At 44.6% G+C, this 19,723-nt stretch overlaps 1 protein-coding gene across 5 annotated transcripts in view; it reads left to right on the top strand.

Annotated features, from left to right (window-relative positions):
• The window catches only part of VAC14 (VAC14 component of PIKFYVE complex), an 82,280-nt gene that overhangs the window by 54,120 nt on the left and 8,437 nt on the right, over nt 1–19,723 (top strand). For 4 of the 5 annotated variants that reach the window (XR_013624805.1, XM_068126148.2, XM_068126147.2 and 1 more), the window contains exons 13-16: nt 7,669–7,753; nt 11,975–12,137; nt 12,288–12,462; nt 15,721–15,839. Coding sequence is in view for 4 of the 5 variants with exons in the window: in XM_068126148.2 (XP_067982249.2) it covers nt 7,669–7,753; nt 11,975–12,137; nt 12,288–12,462; nt 15,721–15,839 (542 nt within the window). In the remaining variant the exon portion in view is untranslated. The remainder of the gene's footprint in view (nt 1–7,668; nt 7,754–11,974; nt 12,138–12,287; nt 12,463–15,720; nt 15,840–19,723) is intronic. The other variant, XM_068126146.2, reaches the window with a different exon arrangement.

Below are 19,723 nucleotides of genomic sequence, written 5' to 3'. Positions count from 1 at the left end.
ACAGGGACATCAGTAGATCTGTGGGAGGGAGAGCGTTTGGGGGGAGGAGGCATTGAAAGGGGCGAGGGGGGGGGGGTATGGGAGAAGTATAAAACTCATGGACACTGCTTCGACTTCCAGGACAGAAGTTGGTATTTCAAAAAAAGTGAATCTGAGGTGAATTAACGGGGACAGAAAAGATCAAGGTTTTGGATGGGGGAAGATAAGAGATGGTGGTGAACAGCTGTTTTAAAGACCTGGAGGGAGGAGTGGGATTGAAGAGTGTGAGGGAGTTTGTTCCAGAGGCGGGAGAAAAGAGGAATGAAAGAGTGAAGGTGAGCAGAGAGTCTTGATTTTGTCAGTTTCACCAGAAGGGATTGCTGACAGATCTTGTGCGTCCTGTAGGAATATTTGGGGGACAGAGCACAGACAGAGCAGCTGGGGGAGCTAGGCCGGAGAGGAGTCAGTAGAAGACAGAAAGACCATCAACCTGTCTGTAGCGTGCGAGTCATAGGCCCTCAGAATGGGCTTCATCACGGGAGATACCAATGATTCTGAAAGCCTTGGTTTCTACAGCGTGAAGCCAGCTTGGAAATGTGGTTTTCCCAGGAAAGATCATGGCAGATAGTGAGCCTCAAGAGCTTGAGTGACAGAACTTCTTTGAGAGGATTGTTGCGTAAGTAGATGGGAGGGTTGTCCAGTCGGTCTTTTCGGAGAGACATAGTTAGAGTGTGAGATTTATCAGGATTGAAAGACATGTTCCACTTGTTTGCCCAGTCTGTGATTTTGTCCAGGTCTGCAGAGAGTGAGGAGGCTGCAGACTGCCGATCTGACGGATGAGGAATGGAGCGGCAGAGAGTGGAGTCATCAGCAAATAGATAGAGAGGATTTTCCAGAGAGTTGGAGAGATCATTGATGAAGACTAGAAAAAGCACAGGGTGCAGAACACTTCCTTGAGGATCTCCAGCCTGGACAGGAAGGGGAGATGAGATAATTCAATTCAGAGCCACATGTTGACTATGACAGGAGAGGAAGTCCATGAGCCATGCGTGAAAATTTCCATGGATACCATGAGAGCAGAGTTTTGTGACCAGAGCGGGGTGCCTGTGTCAGCTATGTAGTCGTTTGAGGTAAGGAAGGGGATGGAAAGTGATCAAACACCAGACACTGATTTGACCAGTCGACGCCAGGAATTAGAGGAGGGAGACAGGTTTGAGAGTTCAGTCTTGAGAGTAGAGAGATATTGTTTCCTGGTTCTCCAGAGGGTAGACACACACTTGTTCCGAGCTTTGGGAAAGGAACTGAGATTACCTTCAGTTGGATTTGCCCTCCATGAGGTGAAGGCAAGTTGTTTCATGGCAACTATAAACAAAAGGTGGGAGTGGAGAGGAAGCCATAGCAAGAGGTACTCTTGGGCGTGGGGTGGAGAGAGGGCAGTGCAGGGAGAGTGAGGAAGAGAGTTTTTGATAAAGATTGCCACCCCACCACCAGGACGAGGCTCAGGTCTAGCATACCAAAGGAGGGAGTAACCAGGGATAGATATTAAGGAATCAGAGACATCTTGAAGGAGGAAAGTTTCTGTTAAGCAGGTCAAGTCTGGTTTGTCAGAAGCAACCTGTATGGAGAGATCAATTGGGTTTGAGCGAAGGCCCCGGATGTTTGAGGTCCATGCTGTTAATTAAGGAAGAGGGACGAGGAGCATTGGATATGAGAGGAGAGGGGGATGTCGGGAGAGCTGTTGACAGTGTGTTGGATATTGTAATCTGATGAAACAAACACTTAACGCAGCCACTGAGTTTGTGGGTAGTTCTGTCACTCCGGTCACTTCCCGAGATACTGTGGGTACACGCAACGTCATAATAATGGCGCCACTTTTCTCACCGTACTCTGCGGGGCATTTCCTCAGGAGGAATTTCCTCCGCATGGATGCCAACCATGGGGATTGTCCGTGCTCTATCTTTTTCAAGCAAGGAAGCAGCACGTACCACATTGAAGTCTTTTTACGTTGGTATCACTCAAACCGGTCCAAACCGGATGGATGTTTTTTTTAGGAGACACCATTTCCTTACTAGATGGCTGTTGACTCCCTCTGGGAGCTCATCTACCCTTTTCCAGGTGTTGTTTTTGGACTTAAGGATGGGGAGGATAGCGATGGCCAGTGTTAATGTGGTGACAGGAGTATGTGGTGGTGCCGTGTGGTACGCCAGGGTCTCGGTGGTATCACTGCGCCCTCGCCTTGCACATCCCCTCACCTTGCTCCTTGCTATTAATTGGTGCACGTCCAGCTAGGGGTGGTTTCCGTGATGCAGCTTGTGGACAGTCCCTGGGTCGCCGAGGATGCTTTCAACGAAGCCCCTTTGTCACGCCCCTCTTTCACGCAGTGAGGGCATGCCCCGCCCCTCCCCCTTGCACGCCAGTGTTCCTTTGTACAGTGCGTATCACAAACAACTTGGTGTTCAGCTTCTTTGTACAGTACTTGGCGTGTTTGAAAAGGTGTTGTCCTGGGTGACGAATGTTGAGTTGCAGGAGGTAAGATGGGTGATACAGAGGATTATTACTCGTATGATTAATTGTTACTAATATGGGACTTGTTCGCCTGTACAAGTTTGGATGGAGGTTGGGGAACTGTCAATAATGAAAGAATGAAGGGTCGGATGAATAGATGGATTTAAAGTGAGAATGAACCAATTGTGGGTTTGTAGGAATGACCGATGGGGTATTGAAAGAAAGGGATTGTTGGAATGGACCGATTGTGGATTGAAAGATCAGAAGCGAGTGTGCATACCTCGAGGGCCTCGGCTATCTTTGCAGCCTCAACAGTAACGAGTAGCATTGATTTTGTGCTTTGCTGGAGGTGTAAATCGACTACTCTAACGCGATTCTTCCGGGTATACCTCGAAGATTCTTCCGGCGATTCTTCCGGGTCTACCTCGAAGATTCTTCCGGCGATTCTTCCGGGTCTACCTCGAAGATTCTTCCGGCGATTCTTCCGGGTATACCTCGAAGATTCTTCCGGCGATTCTTCCGGGTCTACCTCGAAGATTCTTCCGGCGATTCTTCCGTCGATCTCTTCATGGCCCTCATTTGATTAATAATGCCCCTGCTTTCCTAAACACTCACACACTATAAAGGGACTATATCTGTCGTTTTGTGTTTTCTGTACTTGCTCCAACCACCCTCCTGTGTTGATTTTTATGCCTCCGCCCCCGAAGGTGGCCAGAAGCATTTTGTTTTCAGGTTGTCCGTCCGTCCGTCCGTACGGGCTAAACCTCGTTTTTCTCAGCAACCATATGTCCGATTGAGACCAAACTTTCAGGGTACGAGTGACACCCATGCAGAATGTTTTTATGATAATTGTGACATCATAGGTCACGTGGTATGGCAGCCAACTTGGATTAAACATAAATAATTTTAAAAATATTTCTTGGAAACCGCTGAATGGAAAAATTTGAAACTTGCCACATTGTCATGTAATTCCCAATGGGGGACAAAAGCATGATAATGATGACATCATCGGTTAAGTGGTATAACAGCCATAAATGTTTTAATTGAATGCCTTATCCTAAAAATCTGAAATTGCATGCACATGATCTCTGACCCATTTGTATTGAAACATTAAATTGATATGACATTTTAGGTCACATTGTTTGGCAGCCATATTGGATTGAAGGAAAATATTAAATAATTATATCTCTGAAAATGTTTACCCTACCGATGCTTAATTTTACAAATGCCACCTAACACTATTGTTGCAAGTAGTTTGTAAATGATGACGTCTTAGGTCAGATGGTTTGGCAGTCATCTTGGATAGAAAAACGAACGTTATCCGAGTAACACGATACTTCACAAACGTGATCCCCTACCCTTACATTTGCAGAGAATACATTTTTGATGTCATATGTCACGTGGTTTGACAGCCATATTGGCTTGAAAGCCGATATTTAAAAAAAATCCCTTCTCTGAAACCGCTTCACCGATCAATGTGAAACCTGTCATGTGGTTAAAAATGTGATACTTCAAAACAGCTGAAGGGATTTAAACCAAACTTGTTTATTTTTAGGACAGTGAATGAGGGCATCTACCCATTGTCATGGGCAGGGACTACGCGGAGGCATATTGGCGACTGTCACATTGCTCTAGTTTTAATGTTGATTTTGTCTTTTCAAATTTTAATCATTAGATCTCTATTATACGAACAGGTGTTAATGAGGATGGGTTGAGACTAGGAGGGGATGACTCGGAAGGGGACTGTTTCTCTGTTTTTTGTACACCGCTCCTTTCCTATGCCATCTCCAAGCATTGCAAAACGTCATTGCCGGGCACCGAAGGGGGCTCGGCAGTGACGCACGCTGAAAGAGAGTACTCAGTTTTCACTCTGGTTGTTTGTTTTCTTGCTTTCTTTCTTGTTTGTTTTCTTGTTTGTTTGTCCGGACGATATCTCAGCCATCCTTTGAGCTAGGAAACTGAAATTTCGGCACAATAGTGAGCAAGTCCTTTGTCAAAAACGGTATTTTTTTTTTTGATTAATCAATAAATTGAGGAGTTATTTAATTATTAGCGATTAATTAAGTACTTATTTACCCTGCTAATTAATTAAGTACCAGGGACAACCCTGGTGTTGGGCTAGCGGCTAGGGTGCCGGCTTAGGATCCTAGGATCCTGGGTTGGAATCCCGGTCGATCGCTGAATGAACGCCAGGGGGGTTGACTCAGCCTGTCATCCTTCCGAGGTCGGCTAATTGAGTACCAGTTCACTGGTAATTCCCTGTTTGTCGTTAAAGGCGGCAAAAAGGTTTGGCGTCAGGAAGGGCATCCGGCCGTAAAACATTGCTTCAAAAAGGGGACCAAAAAACCAACAACAACTACGGTTCCCGAAAAAGGCCAACCCCCGCTTTGCGGGGAAAAATGGCCTCTAAAGGTGGTTTTTTAAAGTACTTATTTAATTAATTAAATTTCCTTTCTCTTCTGACCATTAACTCAGGCACCTTTTGAGTTAGGAAGCTGATATTTGGACATGCCAATGACCAGGTGATTTGGCTGCAAAGGATATTTTTGATTTATGAATTAATCAATTAATCGATTAATTATTTAATTATTCGATTAATGACAAAAAAAAAATTTTTTTTAAAGTTACAGATTCTGATGAAATAGTGGTAGTTTATGTGTTCTCTGACCACATTGATTAATAATTTAATTTTTTTATGATTATTATTTATTTATTTTCATTATTAATCATTTATTTATTTTCTTTCTCATTTGGCCAATATCTCAGGCACCTTTTGAGCTGGGAAGCTAATATTTGGACATGAGTGACCAAGTGATGTGGCTATCAAGGATATTTTTGATTTATTGATTAATCATTTCATCTATTAATTATTTATTGATTAATCGATTAATTATTTATTGAGTAATCAATTATTTAATTTTTTATAAATGACTTATTTAATTAAATTTCTAAAAGATACATCTTCGGATGAAGCACTAGTGGTTTAGCTATGCGATTAGCCAATTGATTATGAAAATATTTTGTGATAATCTTTTATTGATTTTAATTATACAATTAATCAATCAATTAGTGTACACCTCTCCCTCCCAATGCAGCCTTAATGAGCTGCACTGCGGTATTGCCGGGCGCCGGAGGCGCCCCGGCAATGCCGCGCTGCAGCATATTTAATTATTTGGCATGGGGCGGTGTACTTTGAATGTATGTGTACTTGTTATTTCTTTTTCTTCTCTTTTTTGACTCTTTCTCTTTACAAACCTCCCGCATTTTCATAACCTTGTGAAGTGATGCTGGCATTTCATTCTTATCTCAATACAGATTTTGTCCTTTGTTTCTGAATCGTAACTGAGTTACGGTTACACAAAAATAGAAAATAACTAAATAATAAAAATAATAACTAAATAATAACTAAATAAATAAACTAAATAAATAAAATAACTAAATAAAAATAAAAAAATAATTAAATATGCTGCAGCGCGGCATTGCCGGGGCGCCTCCGGCGCCCGGCAATACCGCAGTGCAGCTCATTTGGGCTGCATTGAGAGGGAGAGGTGTACACTAATTGATTGATTAATTGTATAATTAAAATCAATAAAAGATTATCACAAAATATTTTCATAATCAATTGGCTAATCGCATAAATAAACCACGAGTGCTTCATCCGAAGATGTATCTTTTAGAAATTTAATTAAATAAGTCATTTATAAAAAAATAAATAATTAATTGATTACTCAATAAATAATTAATCGATTAATCAATAAATAATTAATAGATGAAATGATTAATCAATAAATCAAAAATATCCTTGATAGCCACATCACTTGGTCACTCATGTCCAAATATTAGCTTCCCAGCTCAAAAGGTGCCTGAGATATTGGCCAAATGAGAAAGAAAATAAATAAATGATTAATAATGAAAATAAATAAATAATAATCATAAAAAAATTAAATTATTAATCAATTTGGTCAGAGAACACATAAACTACCACTATTTCATCAGAATGTGTAACTTTAAAAAAAAAAATTTTTTTGGTCATTCATCGAATAATTAAATAATTCATCGATTAATTTATTAATTAATAAATCAAAAATATCCTTTGCAGCCAAATCACCTGGTCATTGGCATGTCCAAATATCAGCTTCCTAACTCAAAAGGTGCCTGAGTTAATGGTCAGAAGAGAAAGGAAATTTGATTAATTAAATAAGTACTTAATTAATCGCTAATAATTAAATAACTCCTCAATTTATTGATTAATCAAAAAAAAAAAAACCGTTTTTGACAAAGGACCGACCTGCTCACTATTGTGCCGAAATTCCAGCTTCCAAGCTCAAAGGATGGCTGAGATATCGTCCGGACAAACAAACAAGAAAGAAAACAAACAAGAAAGAAAACAAGAAAGAAACCAGAGTGAAAACTGAGTACTCTCTTTCAGCGTGCGTCACTGCCGAGCCCCCTTTGGTGCCCGGCAATGACGATTTGCAATGCCTGGAGATGGCATAGGAAAGGAGCGGTGTACAACAACCAGAGTGAAAACTGAGTACTCTCTTTCAGCGTGCGTCACTGCCGAGCCCCCTTTGGTGCCCGGCAATGACGATTTGCAATGCCTGGAGATGGCATAGGAAAGGAGCGGTGTACAACAACCAGAGTGAAAACTGAGTACTCTCTTTCAGCGTGCGTCAGTGCCGAGCCCCCTTTGGTGCCCGGCAATGACGATTTGCAATGCCTGGAGATGGCATAGGAAAGGAGCGGTGTACAACAACCAGAGTGAAAACCGAGTACTCTCTTTCAGCGTGCGTCAGTGCCGAGTCCCCTTTGGTGCCCGGCAATGACGATTTGCAATGCCTGGAGATGGCATAGGAAAGGAGCGGTGTACAACAAACAACCAGAGTGAAAACTGAGTACTCTCTTTCAGCGTGCGTCACTGCCGAGCCCCCTTCGGTGCCCGGCAATGACGATTTGCAATGCCTGGAGATGGCATAGGAAAGGAGCGGTGTACAATTATTGATCCACCAGAAATAACCCTCGTAAAACTCAGTGGAGCGTAGCCACTGTTGTATTATTCTGGAGCCAATCGGCTTCTGTCATTGCAATTGAACACGATTGCCTTTGTTTGCATTCGCTCTTTTTATAGGCTGTCCTCTTTCTATTTCTTTGCACCTCATAAACTGATTTTTCTTTCGTCTGCAGGTTATCCTTAATGACTTGGAAGTTCTTGCAGAAATTGCGTCATCACCTGCCAGCCAATCGGATGAGGTGCAGTCACATGTCACAGGTGATTCAAATACAAACACTGACGTTTTGATAATAATGGCATAGTTTAATACATTGATATGGTTAGAGTGGAGCAAATGGTCACGGGAATAATTATTAAAATAGACATGGGTAGGTTGAGAGACATCAGGTAAACAAATGAAAGAAACAGCACATGATGTGGACAATGTGAGTGATTGGGAATCGTCTTGGTGTTTTGCCTGAAGGTCTTTGCTCCTTTGCGTTAGTATTTTTTTATGATTATTAAAATCCCCCCTCCCCCCTCCTCCTGGTCCCCCTTGTAGGATAGGAGGAGGCATATATTATATCTACTGTAATAATAAAAAATAATAAAAATAATAACAGTAATACATTTTATTTATGTAGCACTTTTCAAATACAAAGAAATCTCAAAAGTACTGAACAAGGGAAAATCAGTTGATCAAGTAAAAAAGAAAACAAGAAATGTAAAAGTCGAGTAAGATTACATTTAAAAAAAAATCAATGAAAAAAAATAGAATAAAATTTCATAAAATACAAATAACAATGGAGTAGAAAAAAATAATTACATACAATGGAAATGATGACATTGTTGACCAATCTTTTTTGCAAAGTAAAGCCTTTTTGAACAAGTGTGTGTCTACCCTCAGGAGAGCCGCAGGCAGGTTGGTGGTCTTTCTGTCTTCTACCATCTCCTGTCCGGCCTAGCTCTCCCTGCTCTGTCTGTGCTCTGCTTCCCAAATATTCCTGCAGGATGCACAAGATCTGCCAGCAACCCTCTTCTGGTGAAACTGCCAAAGTCAAGACTCTCCGCTCGTCTTCACTCTTTCATTCCTCTTTTCTTCCGCCTCTAGAACAAACTCCCTCACTCTCTTCAATCCCACTCCTCCCTCCAGATGTTCAAAACAGCTGTTCACCACCATCTCTTATCTTCCCCCATCCAAAGCTTGATCTTTTCTACCCCCGTTAATCCACCCCATATCCACCTTTTTCAAATTCCGTTTTCTTTCCGGAAAGTCCTAGTGGTGTCCATCTTGTTTATCCAAGCCCTCTCCTTTCCACAGATCTCCCGATGTCCCTGTTCTCCACTGTTGTTGTGCTTCTCTCTCTCTCTCTCTCTCTCTCTCTCTCTCTCTCTCTCTCTCTCTCTCTCTCTCTCTCTCTCTCTCTCTCTCTCTCTCTCTCTCTCTCTCTCTCTCTCTCTCTCTCTCTCTCTGTCTCTGTCTCTGTCTCTGTCTCTCTCTCGTGTTTTTGTTTATGCTTTTGTGTTGTATTACACGGGCCTCGACTTTGTATCCATTTTTTTTTTCTTTTTAAATGAATATTGGTTGTGTGGGTTGTATATGGCATATTGAAAAAAATTAATATGGGTGGGGTGAAAGCTTAGATTAAAAAACTGTGATAGAACCGGATGCCTTCAGGTGATCTGGGAGCTTATTCTGTGAGGAGAATTGAGTGGGAAACGTGTGCTGGAGAGCTCACGGTCTTGTGAGGTGAATTAACAGTGTGCTGTGGAGCTCGTTGTATCTGTGGAGAGTCTAAGGAGAAGGAGCCTGGAGGAGCAGGATCAGTGAGTGTGCTGAGGAGCTCGTGTTTGTGTGAGGAGAACTGACGAAGTTCTGGGCAGGATTGAAGGAGAGCTTTAAGGAGGTCGTCCTGCCTACCTGCTTTGGCCCTGGTGCTGTCTTTGTCCTCCCCGTATCCTCATCACCTTTTTGTCATCCTGCTGTCTTCCCATACCCTGCCCGTCTCCTCAACACCAGCTCCGTGCTCATCCTCCGCTCCCCGCTGCCACCAGAGATAAGTCGCCAGGTTGTGTCCCTCACCCAGTTTGTTGCCTGTGACTGAGAGTGAGGCGCCTTCATTTTAATCGGATTTATTTCACCCTTGTTTACCTCATTGTACATGTGTTCGAGCATAATTTCACCATGATTCGATACGTCTCCGCAGGAATTAAAACTGCTAGCTATGTCGCGGTATTTTAACCTCCCACCGCAACGTTAATTGAGCCATTGATGCAACATATGTTTATATATTCAATTTTATCGTATCGATATCCAAGTTATCATATTTTTTTCCGAGTAACATGGTAAGTAATTAAGTGGTTTTATTGCACCAGTGTTGTAAATTGCCAACACTCTTGATTAACCTGTTGCAACCGCTCCTCTACCTCATCCACCTCTGCTCTTGCATTCCACTTTCGACTTCCCTTCTTCTCTGGGAGAGCATTCTTTACCACTGAATCACTCGAATCCCGCAAGAATCGAATCCACATCAGCCATTATAAAGCTCTCAGTGTTAAGTGTGGAAAATTTCTGAGGAGATTCTGTTGGCTCAATGGTGCAGTGGGCTGTCACCGCGTAAGTGATGGAGGTCCCTGGTTCGAGTCCCGGGTTGAGGCAGAATTTTTCACACGAGCCCCACGCAGGAATTTAATTCCTGTTTTTTTTTTGTTTGTTTTTTTTTTAAATATATATTCACTTTTATCGTATCGATATCCAAGTTAACATATTTTTCCCGAGTAATATGGTAAATAATTAAGTGGTTTTATTTCACCAGTGTCGTAAATTGACAACACTCTTTGTTGTAAAAACCAGAGTTACAACATTGTCTCAGATTGTGAGTTTAATTCTGAATCGATCTCTAGCAATACCTGTAAGAAAACCAACAAGCAACATATCAATATTCAGCATTCATAGGAATCAGTAATGGATTCGCAAACTAGCACAAGCAAGCTTGGAACAAAGGAATGATACGCACCATCTAAGTATGCACAACATTACACACAATAAATGTCACAGAAATGATCGTAACGCTGTCTGTCTGAGTTCTTATAACTGCCGCGCAGTGGACAGAAGCCGCATGACACCTGGGTTCAAACTTAGGCACAATTTCACTACATTCTTGATTAACCGCTCTTACATTCATTAACTTGCACATCATTAATGTAATGGGTATCATGATGTGGATGTTCGGAAAGATCTTTTGAGAAAACCTCTGGTTTTGGGGAGGACATTATGGATATGTTGCTGCCAGGAATGTCTTTAAAAAATTGAAATTACATTGAAACTCGTTTGTGGCGGCCATTTTGCTTGAAAGCTTGGGGGGACCGACTCTTCGTCGCTCAGGTTGGTAAGGTGTTTATCAAAGCTCATCTATCTATAATTCCAGTAATCTCTGTGTGTGTGTGTGTGTGTGTGTGTATGTGTGTATGTCTGTGTGTTTGTCTGTGACCGCTGTTTCTCGACAACCACGGGTCCGATATACTTGAAACTTGCCAGGTATATTGCTGGGGACCCGAGGATGTGCCTTTTCAAGGTTTCATATTAATCGGACAAGTAGTTACCGAGCTATGTCCAAAAAACGATTCAACCAATCAGAGAGCAGCGAGCTATCACGTGTGCCGAACGTGCCGAACAGACTCTGCCTCGGACGGCACATTTGAGAGCGTATTCATTTATTTCACGTTGGCAAACTATGTTGGCGTTAAACTATGTTTTAAAACTAATTAAAACTAATTTGCGATTCTTTCGCTTTCCTGCGCGTTTGTGCACGCTATGGCGATTTCTTTACCAAACTCCGCAAGCCGTTCGCTTTGGACCAAACCATTTCATGTAAATAGAGGGGGGGGGGGATTGTCACCGTACTCGCAAGCCGTTCGCTTTGGACCAAACCATTTCATGTAAATAGAGGGGGGGGGATTGTCACCGTACTCGCAAGCCGTTCGCTTTGGACCAAACCATTTCATGTAAATAGAGGGGGGGGATATAATTTTAGATATATATATAGTACGGGCATGCCCTAGTGTCCATAAATCCAGGTGCATGCATTATTCAGGAATATTTTCACATTCGCCTCCACGCTGTTTAACCGGGGTTCGAAATCCAACCTGGCGAAGCATCGATGTGTGCGACGGTTTCGGGTGGACGTTAAACTGGTTTCTACCATTAGTCGATGGACAGTAAAGATCCCTCGGTGTCCTTCACAAAGAATACGCGTGCTCCCGCCGGCACCCTAAACAAATTTCAAATTCCTGCTCTAACCTACAAAGGGGGCACCGCATCAGCGGTACTGCTGCATCCCCAGCAAATGATGCTACCTTGTAGCCATGTGCTGCAAACCAAAGAAGAAGATAAATATTTTATAGACTTGGTGAGTTTAGCGGGTATGCATGGTGCAGGGATGTTGGTCTTGCGCCCAGTTTGGAAGAGTTATCTCCTCCTTTTTTTTTCTTTCTGTGCAGCAGGAAATGACTGCAGTGAATTAAACTCGTCAACAAGAAATGGAGAACCGTCACCCTTTGTTCCGGCCACCAATAGCTACTTTCAGCGCTTCTTGGTGCGACTCCTACAGCGCTTTGGCTCCGAGCCACAGTTACTGCAGCATCGAGGAGCTTTCATAATCAGGCAAATTGCTTGTCGGAATTGCTAAGTAAACCCTCCCCGCCACCTCTTTCACCCCCAATCGGTTTTTTTGTTCGTTTCCCTTTTTGTTAAACTTTTTCATCAGAATGACATGCACTTGTCCTGTAATGTCAATCTTTCTCTCCAACCCAGACGCCTCTGCTTGTTACTGAGCGCTGAAGGGATATTCCGCACGTTTTCCACCATCTTGCAATCGGAGTCTGATCCGCGCTTTGCATGTTCAATGGTCTTATCTCTCAACGCCATCCTACTCACGGCCTCAGAGCTATTTGAACTACGTTCACAGCTCAATCGCCTGCACACACCGGTACTGCAATGTCTCGTGCACTTGCACTATTTTACGAATCGTCTTCCACTTGCACTTTTGTAATGAAGAGCAGAGTTTTCAAAGCTGTAAGCCTCTCGAATATCAAAAAACAAGACCAAAAGTCTAATAGCGGCGTAGCCGGGCTTGTAAAATATTATAAACCACAAACACACATGATTAGCTTTTTAAACAGTCGCTAATGCTGTTTATAACATTAAACAAACAAATTTGGAGGAATCCAGACATCCATCCGTGAGGTAAGTTTTACTTGCAGAACTGAGCGAAGATCTACTGTAATCTATATACCCCACAAAGGTTGGAGGTGTGCTCATTTACCAAGCAGCTGGCTAACGCTTGCCAAGCCAGCCGTTCATTAACTGTTTTGAATGGAGTGCTTGCTCGAATGCTTAAACCAAATGGCGATCTCTCCACAAGAAACTTGGTAAATGAACACACACTCAATGTTCTTGAGACCCGATCATAGAGAGACTGTAATCTTTATACCCCAAAGAGGAATGACCAATGACCATTCCTGCCACTCCCGTAGTGAGCGAGTGTAGGCCTACTAGTAAATTAAAATGTCGGTCGGTGGAATCAGCCGTCGTAATGACATCATAGATGTAATGACATAGCGTGACGGCCGGATACGTAACTGCCGCTACTTTAATATGTAAAAGATAATATATTTTAACTTCCAGTACGTTTGCAGTCACTACGAAGTGATTAGTGTTACGATTAGATTTACTATAATATTAACTTTACATTGTCATTATTTCGAAAATGATATTACTAGAAAAAAAAACGAGGTGAATTCCTTACTTCCGCGCTATTAATATTAGTGTCGAACGACGCTCATCACTGATCATGAACCATACACCGCTTCAATCCATTAACTTTCCATTCATGACATTGGGATTGAAGTATTATGGTTATATTTACTATATTATTATTATTATGATTACGAAAACGATACAACTGAAACGATACACTACTGTATTACGAAACCTGGGCTTAATTTGTCCGAAGCGGTCCGAAGGTGGGGTATAACGCCTAAGGCCTATACGTACCATACCATATTGTTGGAAGAGACGTAACGCCGAAGCTTTCGATATTTCATGATCATTTTAACAATCGGTTTGTTTGTGTTTCACACTGAATGAAAAGCGTAAAGGTAGAGCATGGCGATTGTGATATATTACAAATTCGACGATATGTTCGGCTTGAACGACATATAAATATAAATCAAAATGGCGGTGTGTGGAGAGTTAGCCGCCGCACCGCCGTAATGACATCAGACGCAATCACATCACCCTGTCATGTGACCATATTCTCAGCTCTGATTGGTATAGGTTTGAGGGGACACACATACATGCATACATACATACATACATGCATACATACATGCATACATACATACATGCATACATACATACATGCATACATAAATACATGCATACATACATACATACATACATACATACATACATACGGATGGACAAACACTGTTCTAGACGGATTTCCCCAATGGGCTACGCTGTAAAAATTCATTAATTGGCCACGATGCCCGTGTTGTGTGTTCTCTGTTTGTGTTGATTGTTCTTCGTATTGAATGCTCACCCCATATGTATTTTTTAATGCTCATTATACGAGTATTTACAGTATTTACCTCCACCACCAAAGGTGGATGGAGGTTATGTTTTTTGATTCTGCATCTCAGCCTCAGATCATTATGGGCCTCACCCAAAACTATCCAAATTGCACCTTCACCATAATTTGCCCCTAAAACCAGAGAGGGGGCAGGACATGCCCACCTCTGCTTCTCAAACATGTCCCGCTCCCTCCATGCTTCTTCAGCGTGTCCTGCCCCTCTGCTTCTCCAGCATGTCCCACCCCACTCTCTGCTTCTCCATCGTGTCCCAGTCCCCTCTCTGCTTCCTCACTGTGTCCTGTCCCCACTCTGCTTCTCCATCGTGTCCTGTCCCCTCTCTGCTTCCTCACTGTGTCCTGCCTCCTCTCTGCTTCTCCAGCGTGTCCCACCCCCTCTCTGCTTCTCCATCATGTCCTGTCCCCTCTCTGCTTCTCCATCGTGTCCTGTCCCCTCTCTGCTTCCTCACTGTGTCCTGCCTCCTCTCTGCTTCTCCATCATGTCCTGTCCCCTCTCTGCTTCTCCATCGTGTCCTGTCCCCTCTCTGCTTCTCCATCGTGTCCTGTCCCCTCTCTGCTTCCTCACTGTGTCCTGCCTCCTCTCTGCTTCTCCAGCGTGTCCCACCCCCTCTCTGCTTCTCCATCGTGTCCTGTCCCCTCTCTGCTTCTCCATCGTGTCCTGCCTCCTCTCTGCTTCTCCATCATGTCCTGTTCCCTCTCTGCTTCTCCATCGTGTCCTGTCCCCACTCTGCTTCTCTAGCATGTCCCATCCCCTCTCTGCTTCTCCAGCGAGTCCCACCCCCTCTCTGCTTCCCCACCATGTGTTTTCACCCCTGTTTTTCTGTCCTGTTTGCCTGTCTGTCTGTGAGCACGATATCTCAAAATGTTATGGATGGAATCGGACAAAACCTGGTGGACACTGGACGAGTTGGGTGTGTGACAAGAACTAATCGATTCGATTTTGGTGAAGATCTGAATATGGATTCGGATACAATAATTATTTAATTGTTTAAGTGATTCTTCACCATTGAGAGATGGGGCCAAACACTATATATAGCACAATATTTCAAAGTTATGGCCGGATTATGACAAAACTTGGTGTGTGAATTGGGTAGGTGACAAAAACAAGCCGATTATATTTTGGTTAAGGTACAGATGCAGATCTGGCCTATCAGTGGGGTACAAAACGTGAACTGTTCAGCCTGGCGGAGGTATGCACTACCGAGTGCTCTAGTTGCAGAATGTTTTGTTTTTGTACTCGAGCACTTCAAAACATGTGAGAAGGTAACATTGTGACTAAGGTCGTTGTGAGCTCTCCATGGAAAGACCCCTCCGTATTGCCGTCGACAATCCGCAACTTGTAGTAATTGCTCATTCAAGACGCTGACGTGGACTGACACAGTTGGAATTGGTTTTAGCACTTGACGAAGTGAAAAGCCATCACCACGTGGTCATTAGTTATGTGCAGTAACTGCAGTTGTGCTTCCACCTACACCAATACCCCCAATGTTGAGCTACCTTTCCGTTCCTCCTCCCTATTATACCCTTCGGCATCCCTAAATGTTCTACCATAACATCCTTTGCGGTATTTTTATTCACCCACTCTGCACCAAGGAAAGCCGTGCCCTGTTCTTGTGCCTCTACGGTTCCTGGTGCCACAGCCCCGTTGCTGCGCTCTCCTTGTGCCTCCTTGCCCGGCAGTACCGACTGGCCTGCCGCCTCGTCCACTCCTTGTATCCTTTGTAGCCTCCTATGGTTAAACGACATGATCAACAGTACATGCATGGATGTGTGAGCATGAGATGTCGCATCCTAGATTAAAGGGTAACACACCTTCCATGTACGTGGTTCGTACACTGGCACTCATCGCTATGTGAACTAGATGCGTTCCATGGAAGTATTGGTGTAGCGAAATGCGTATAGTGAAAAAGATTTTCCCATAGACATAGTGCTCCATATTAAATATGCGTTCCTGGGAGGCTGATGTTCGTACACCTTGCCCAATCAAACCTAACCCCAATTAAGTACAAAATTCAAATGGTAAATGGTTAATTCAAATGGTAAATAGTAAACTCAAATGGTAAACTCAAATGGTAAATTCAAATGGTAAATGGTAAATTGAAATTTCAGGTCAATCGGATAAAAATTGACAATTTTATGTGATGCTGATCTTTGATCTTTTGATCAAATTATTAATTTGCCTTCTCCATATGATCATAATAAAGCTTTGGTGAAAATTTGATGCAAAAACTCAAATGGTAAAAAATGTTACAGCCTGGACAGACAGACAGACAGATAGATAGACAGACACACACACACACACACACACACATACACACACACACACACACATATATACACACACACACACACACACACACACACACACACACACTTTCAGAAGATGGAAAGGAGACCTACATATCTACAAAGACCTTGAGTGCTTAAGCTACTTGGCAAGTGCTCTACAAACTTATTTGTAACTAGCAGAGTTGCCTGGCATTGCTTGGGGGCTGCTGGAGGAAGGTTGGGGAGGAGGGTGAGGAGTGCATGGGAGAACTGAGAAAGGGGGGGGGGAGGGGAGAGAGAGAGAGCTCCTCACCTTTCCCCATCCCTCACGCCTCTTCAACCCTCACTCCTCTCCAATCCTCACTCATCTCTGCCCTCACTCTCCTCTCCAACCCTCACGCTCCTCCCCAACCCTCGCTCCTCCCCAACCCTCGCTCCTCTCCAACCCTCGCTCCTCTCCAACCCTCGCTCCTCTCCAACCCTCGCTCCTCTCCAACCCTCGCTCCTCTCCAACCCTCGCTCCTCTCCAACCCTCGCTCCTCTCCAACCCTCGCTCCTCTCCAACCCTCGCTCCTCTCCAACCCTCGCTCCTCTCCAACCCTCGCTCCTCTCCAACCCTCGCTCCTCTCCAACCCTCGCTCCTCTCCAACCCTCGCCCCTCTCCAACCATCGCCCCTCTCTAATCCTCGCTCCTCTCTAACCCTCGCTCCTCTCTAACCCTCGCTCCTCTCTAACCCTCGCTCCTCTCTAACCCTCGCTCCTCTCTAACCCTCGCTCCTCTCTAACCCTCGCTCCTCTCTAACCCTCGCTCCTCTCTAACCCTCGCTCCTCTCTAACCCTCGCTCCTCTCTAACCCTCGCTCCTCTCTAACCCTCGCTCCTCTCTAACCCTCGCTCCTCTCCAACCCTCGCTCCTCTCCAACCCTCGCTCCTCTCCAACCCTCGCCCCTCTCCAACCATCGCCCCTCTCTAACCCTCGCTCCTCTCTAACCCTCGCTCCTCTCTAACCCTCGCTCCTCTCTAACCCTCGCTCCTCTCTAACCCTCGCTCCTCTCTAACCCTCGCTCCTCTCTAACCCTTGCTCCTCTCCAACCCTCGCTCCTCTCCAACCCACGCTCCTCTCCAACCCACGCTCCTCTCCAACCCTCGCTCCTCTACAACCCTCGCTCCTCTACAACCCTCGCTCCTCTACAACCCTCGCTCCTCTACAACCCTCGCCCCTCTACAACCCTCGCCCCTCTACAACCCTCGCTCCTCTACAACCCTCGCTCCTCTACAACCCTCGCTCCTCTACAACCCTCGCTCCTCTACAACCATCGCTCCTCTACAACCCTCGCTCTTCTACAACCCTCGCTCTACAACCCTCGCTCCTCTACAACCCTCGCTCCTCTACAACCCTTGCTCCTCTACAACCCTTGCTCCTCTACAACCCTCGCTCCTCTACAACCCTCGCTCCTCTTCAACTCTCGCTCCTCTTCAACTCTCGCTCCTCTCTACCCTTGCTCCTCTCTACCCTTGCTCCTCTCTACCCTTGCTCCTCTCTACCCTCGCTCCTCTCCAACTCTCGCTCCTCTCCAGCCCTCACTCTCCTCTCCCATCCTCACTCATCTCCAACCCTCGCTACTCTCTATCCTTACCCCTCTCCAACCCTCACCCCTCTCCAACCCTCACTCCTCTCCAACCCTCACTCCTCTCTACCCTCACTTTTCTCCATCCTCACTCCTCTCTAGCCTCATTCTCCTCTCACACCTTCACTCCTCTCCACTCCACTCCTCACTCCTACCTTACTCACTCCTCTCCACCCCTCACTCCTTTCAACCCCTCACTCCTTTCAACCCCTCACTCCTCTCAACCCCTCACTCCTCTCTCCTCTCCTTCCCCCCTCCCACCTCACCTCCCCCCCTCCCACCTCACCTCCTCTCCCTCCTCCTGCCTCCTCTCCCTCCTCCCGCCTCCCCTCCCCCCTTCGCACCTCCCCTCTCCCCCTCCCGCCTCCCCTCTCCCCTTCCTGCCTCCCCTCCCATCCTGCTCCTCACCTGCTCCTTACCTCTCCCTCTCTCCTCCTCGCGTCCCCCTTCCCCTACCCCTTATCCCTTTCCCCACCCCCTTCCCCTCACCCTCACCTCCCCCCTTGCCTACTTATCTACACATAATACCCCATAAGGTCAAAGTGGATTTTTTTTTTTTTTTGGAAATTTCAACTAATTCATTCAAAATGAAAAGCTGAAATGTCTTGAGTCAATAAGTATTAAAAAGCCCTTTGCTGTGACACTTCAAATTGATCTCAGTTGCATTCAATTTCCTTTGATCATCCTTGATATGTCTCTACAACTTGATTGGAGTCCACTTGTGACCGATTCGATTGATTGGACGTGATTTAGAAAGAAACACACCTTTCTATACAAGGTCCCACAGTTGACAATGCATGTCAGAGCAGAAACTCTACCAGGGAGTCCAAGGAACTGTCCGTAGAACTCTGAGGAGTCATAAATCTGGGGAAGAGTATATAATAATTTCTAGTGTTGAAAGTTCCCAAGAACACAGTGAGCTCCATCATTAGGAAAGAATATGGAAATACCCAGACTCTTCCTAGAACTGGCCGTCTGACCAAACTGAGCAACCGGACATGAAGGAACTTGTTCAGGGAGGTGACCAAGAACCCAATGACCACTCTGACTGAACTACAGAGTTCCTTGGCTGAGATGGGAGAACCTGCCGCAAGGACAACAGTCACTGCAGCCCTTCACAAATCTAGGCTTTATGGGAGAGTGGCCATACGGAAGTAACTCCTGAGAAAAAGGAACATGACAGCATGCCCGGAGTTTGCAAAAAGGTACGTGAAAGTCTCTGAGAGCATGAGGAAAAAATATCTTGTGGTCTGATGAGACGAAAATTGAACTTTTGGCCTAAATGCTTGAGGAGAACTTGCTTCAGAGTGCAGAAGACTTTAGACTGCGGTGAAGATTTACATTCCAATAGGACAATGACCCCAAGGATACAGCCAAAGCAACACTGGAATGGCTTCAGAAGAAGAATGTGAAAGTCCTTCAGTGGCCCAGCCAAATCCCAGACTTGAATCCCATTGAGAATATGTGGAAAGACCTGAAGATTGCTGGTCATCGACGCTCCACATCCAACTTGACAGAGCTTGAGCAAATCTGCAAGGAAGAATGGGAGAAACTCCCCAAATCCTGATGTGCAAAGCTGATACAGACATTCCCAAGAAGACTCGAAGCTGTAATCACTGACAAAGGCGCTGGTATTGACTCAGGGGGTTCAATACTTATGTAAATTACATTTTTCTGTATTTCATTTTTAATTATTTTGTA

Source organism: Myxine glutinosa, chromosome 10, assembly GCF_964187855.1.
Source record: "Myxine glutinosa chromosome 10, kmMyxGlut1.1, whole genome shotgun sequence".
NCBI classification, from domain to species: domain Eukaryota; kingdom Metazoa; phylum Chordata; class Myxini; order Myxiniformes; family Myxinidae; genus Myxine; species Myxine glutinosa.
Note: the sequence above shows the minus strand (reverse complement) of the source record. Positions and strands in the feature narration are given on the sequence as shown.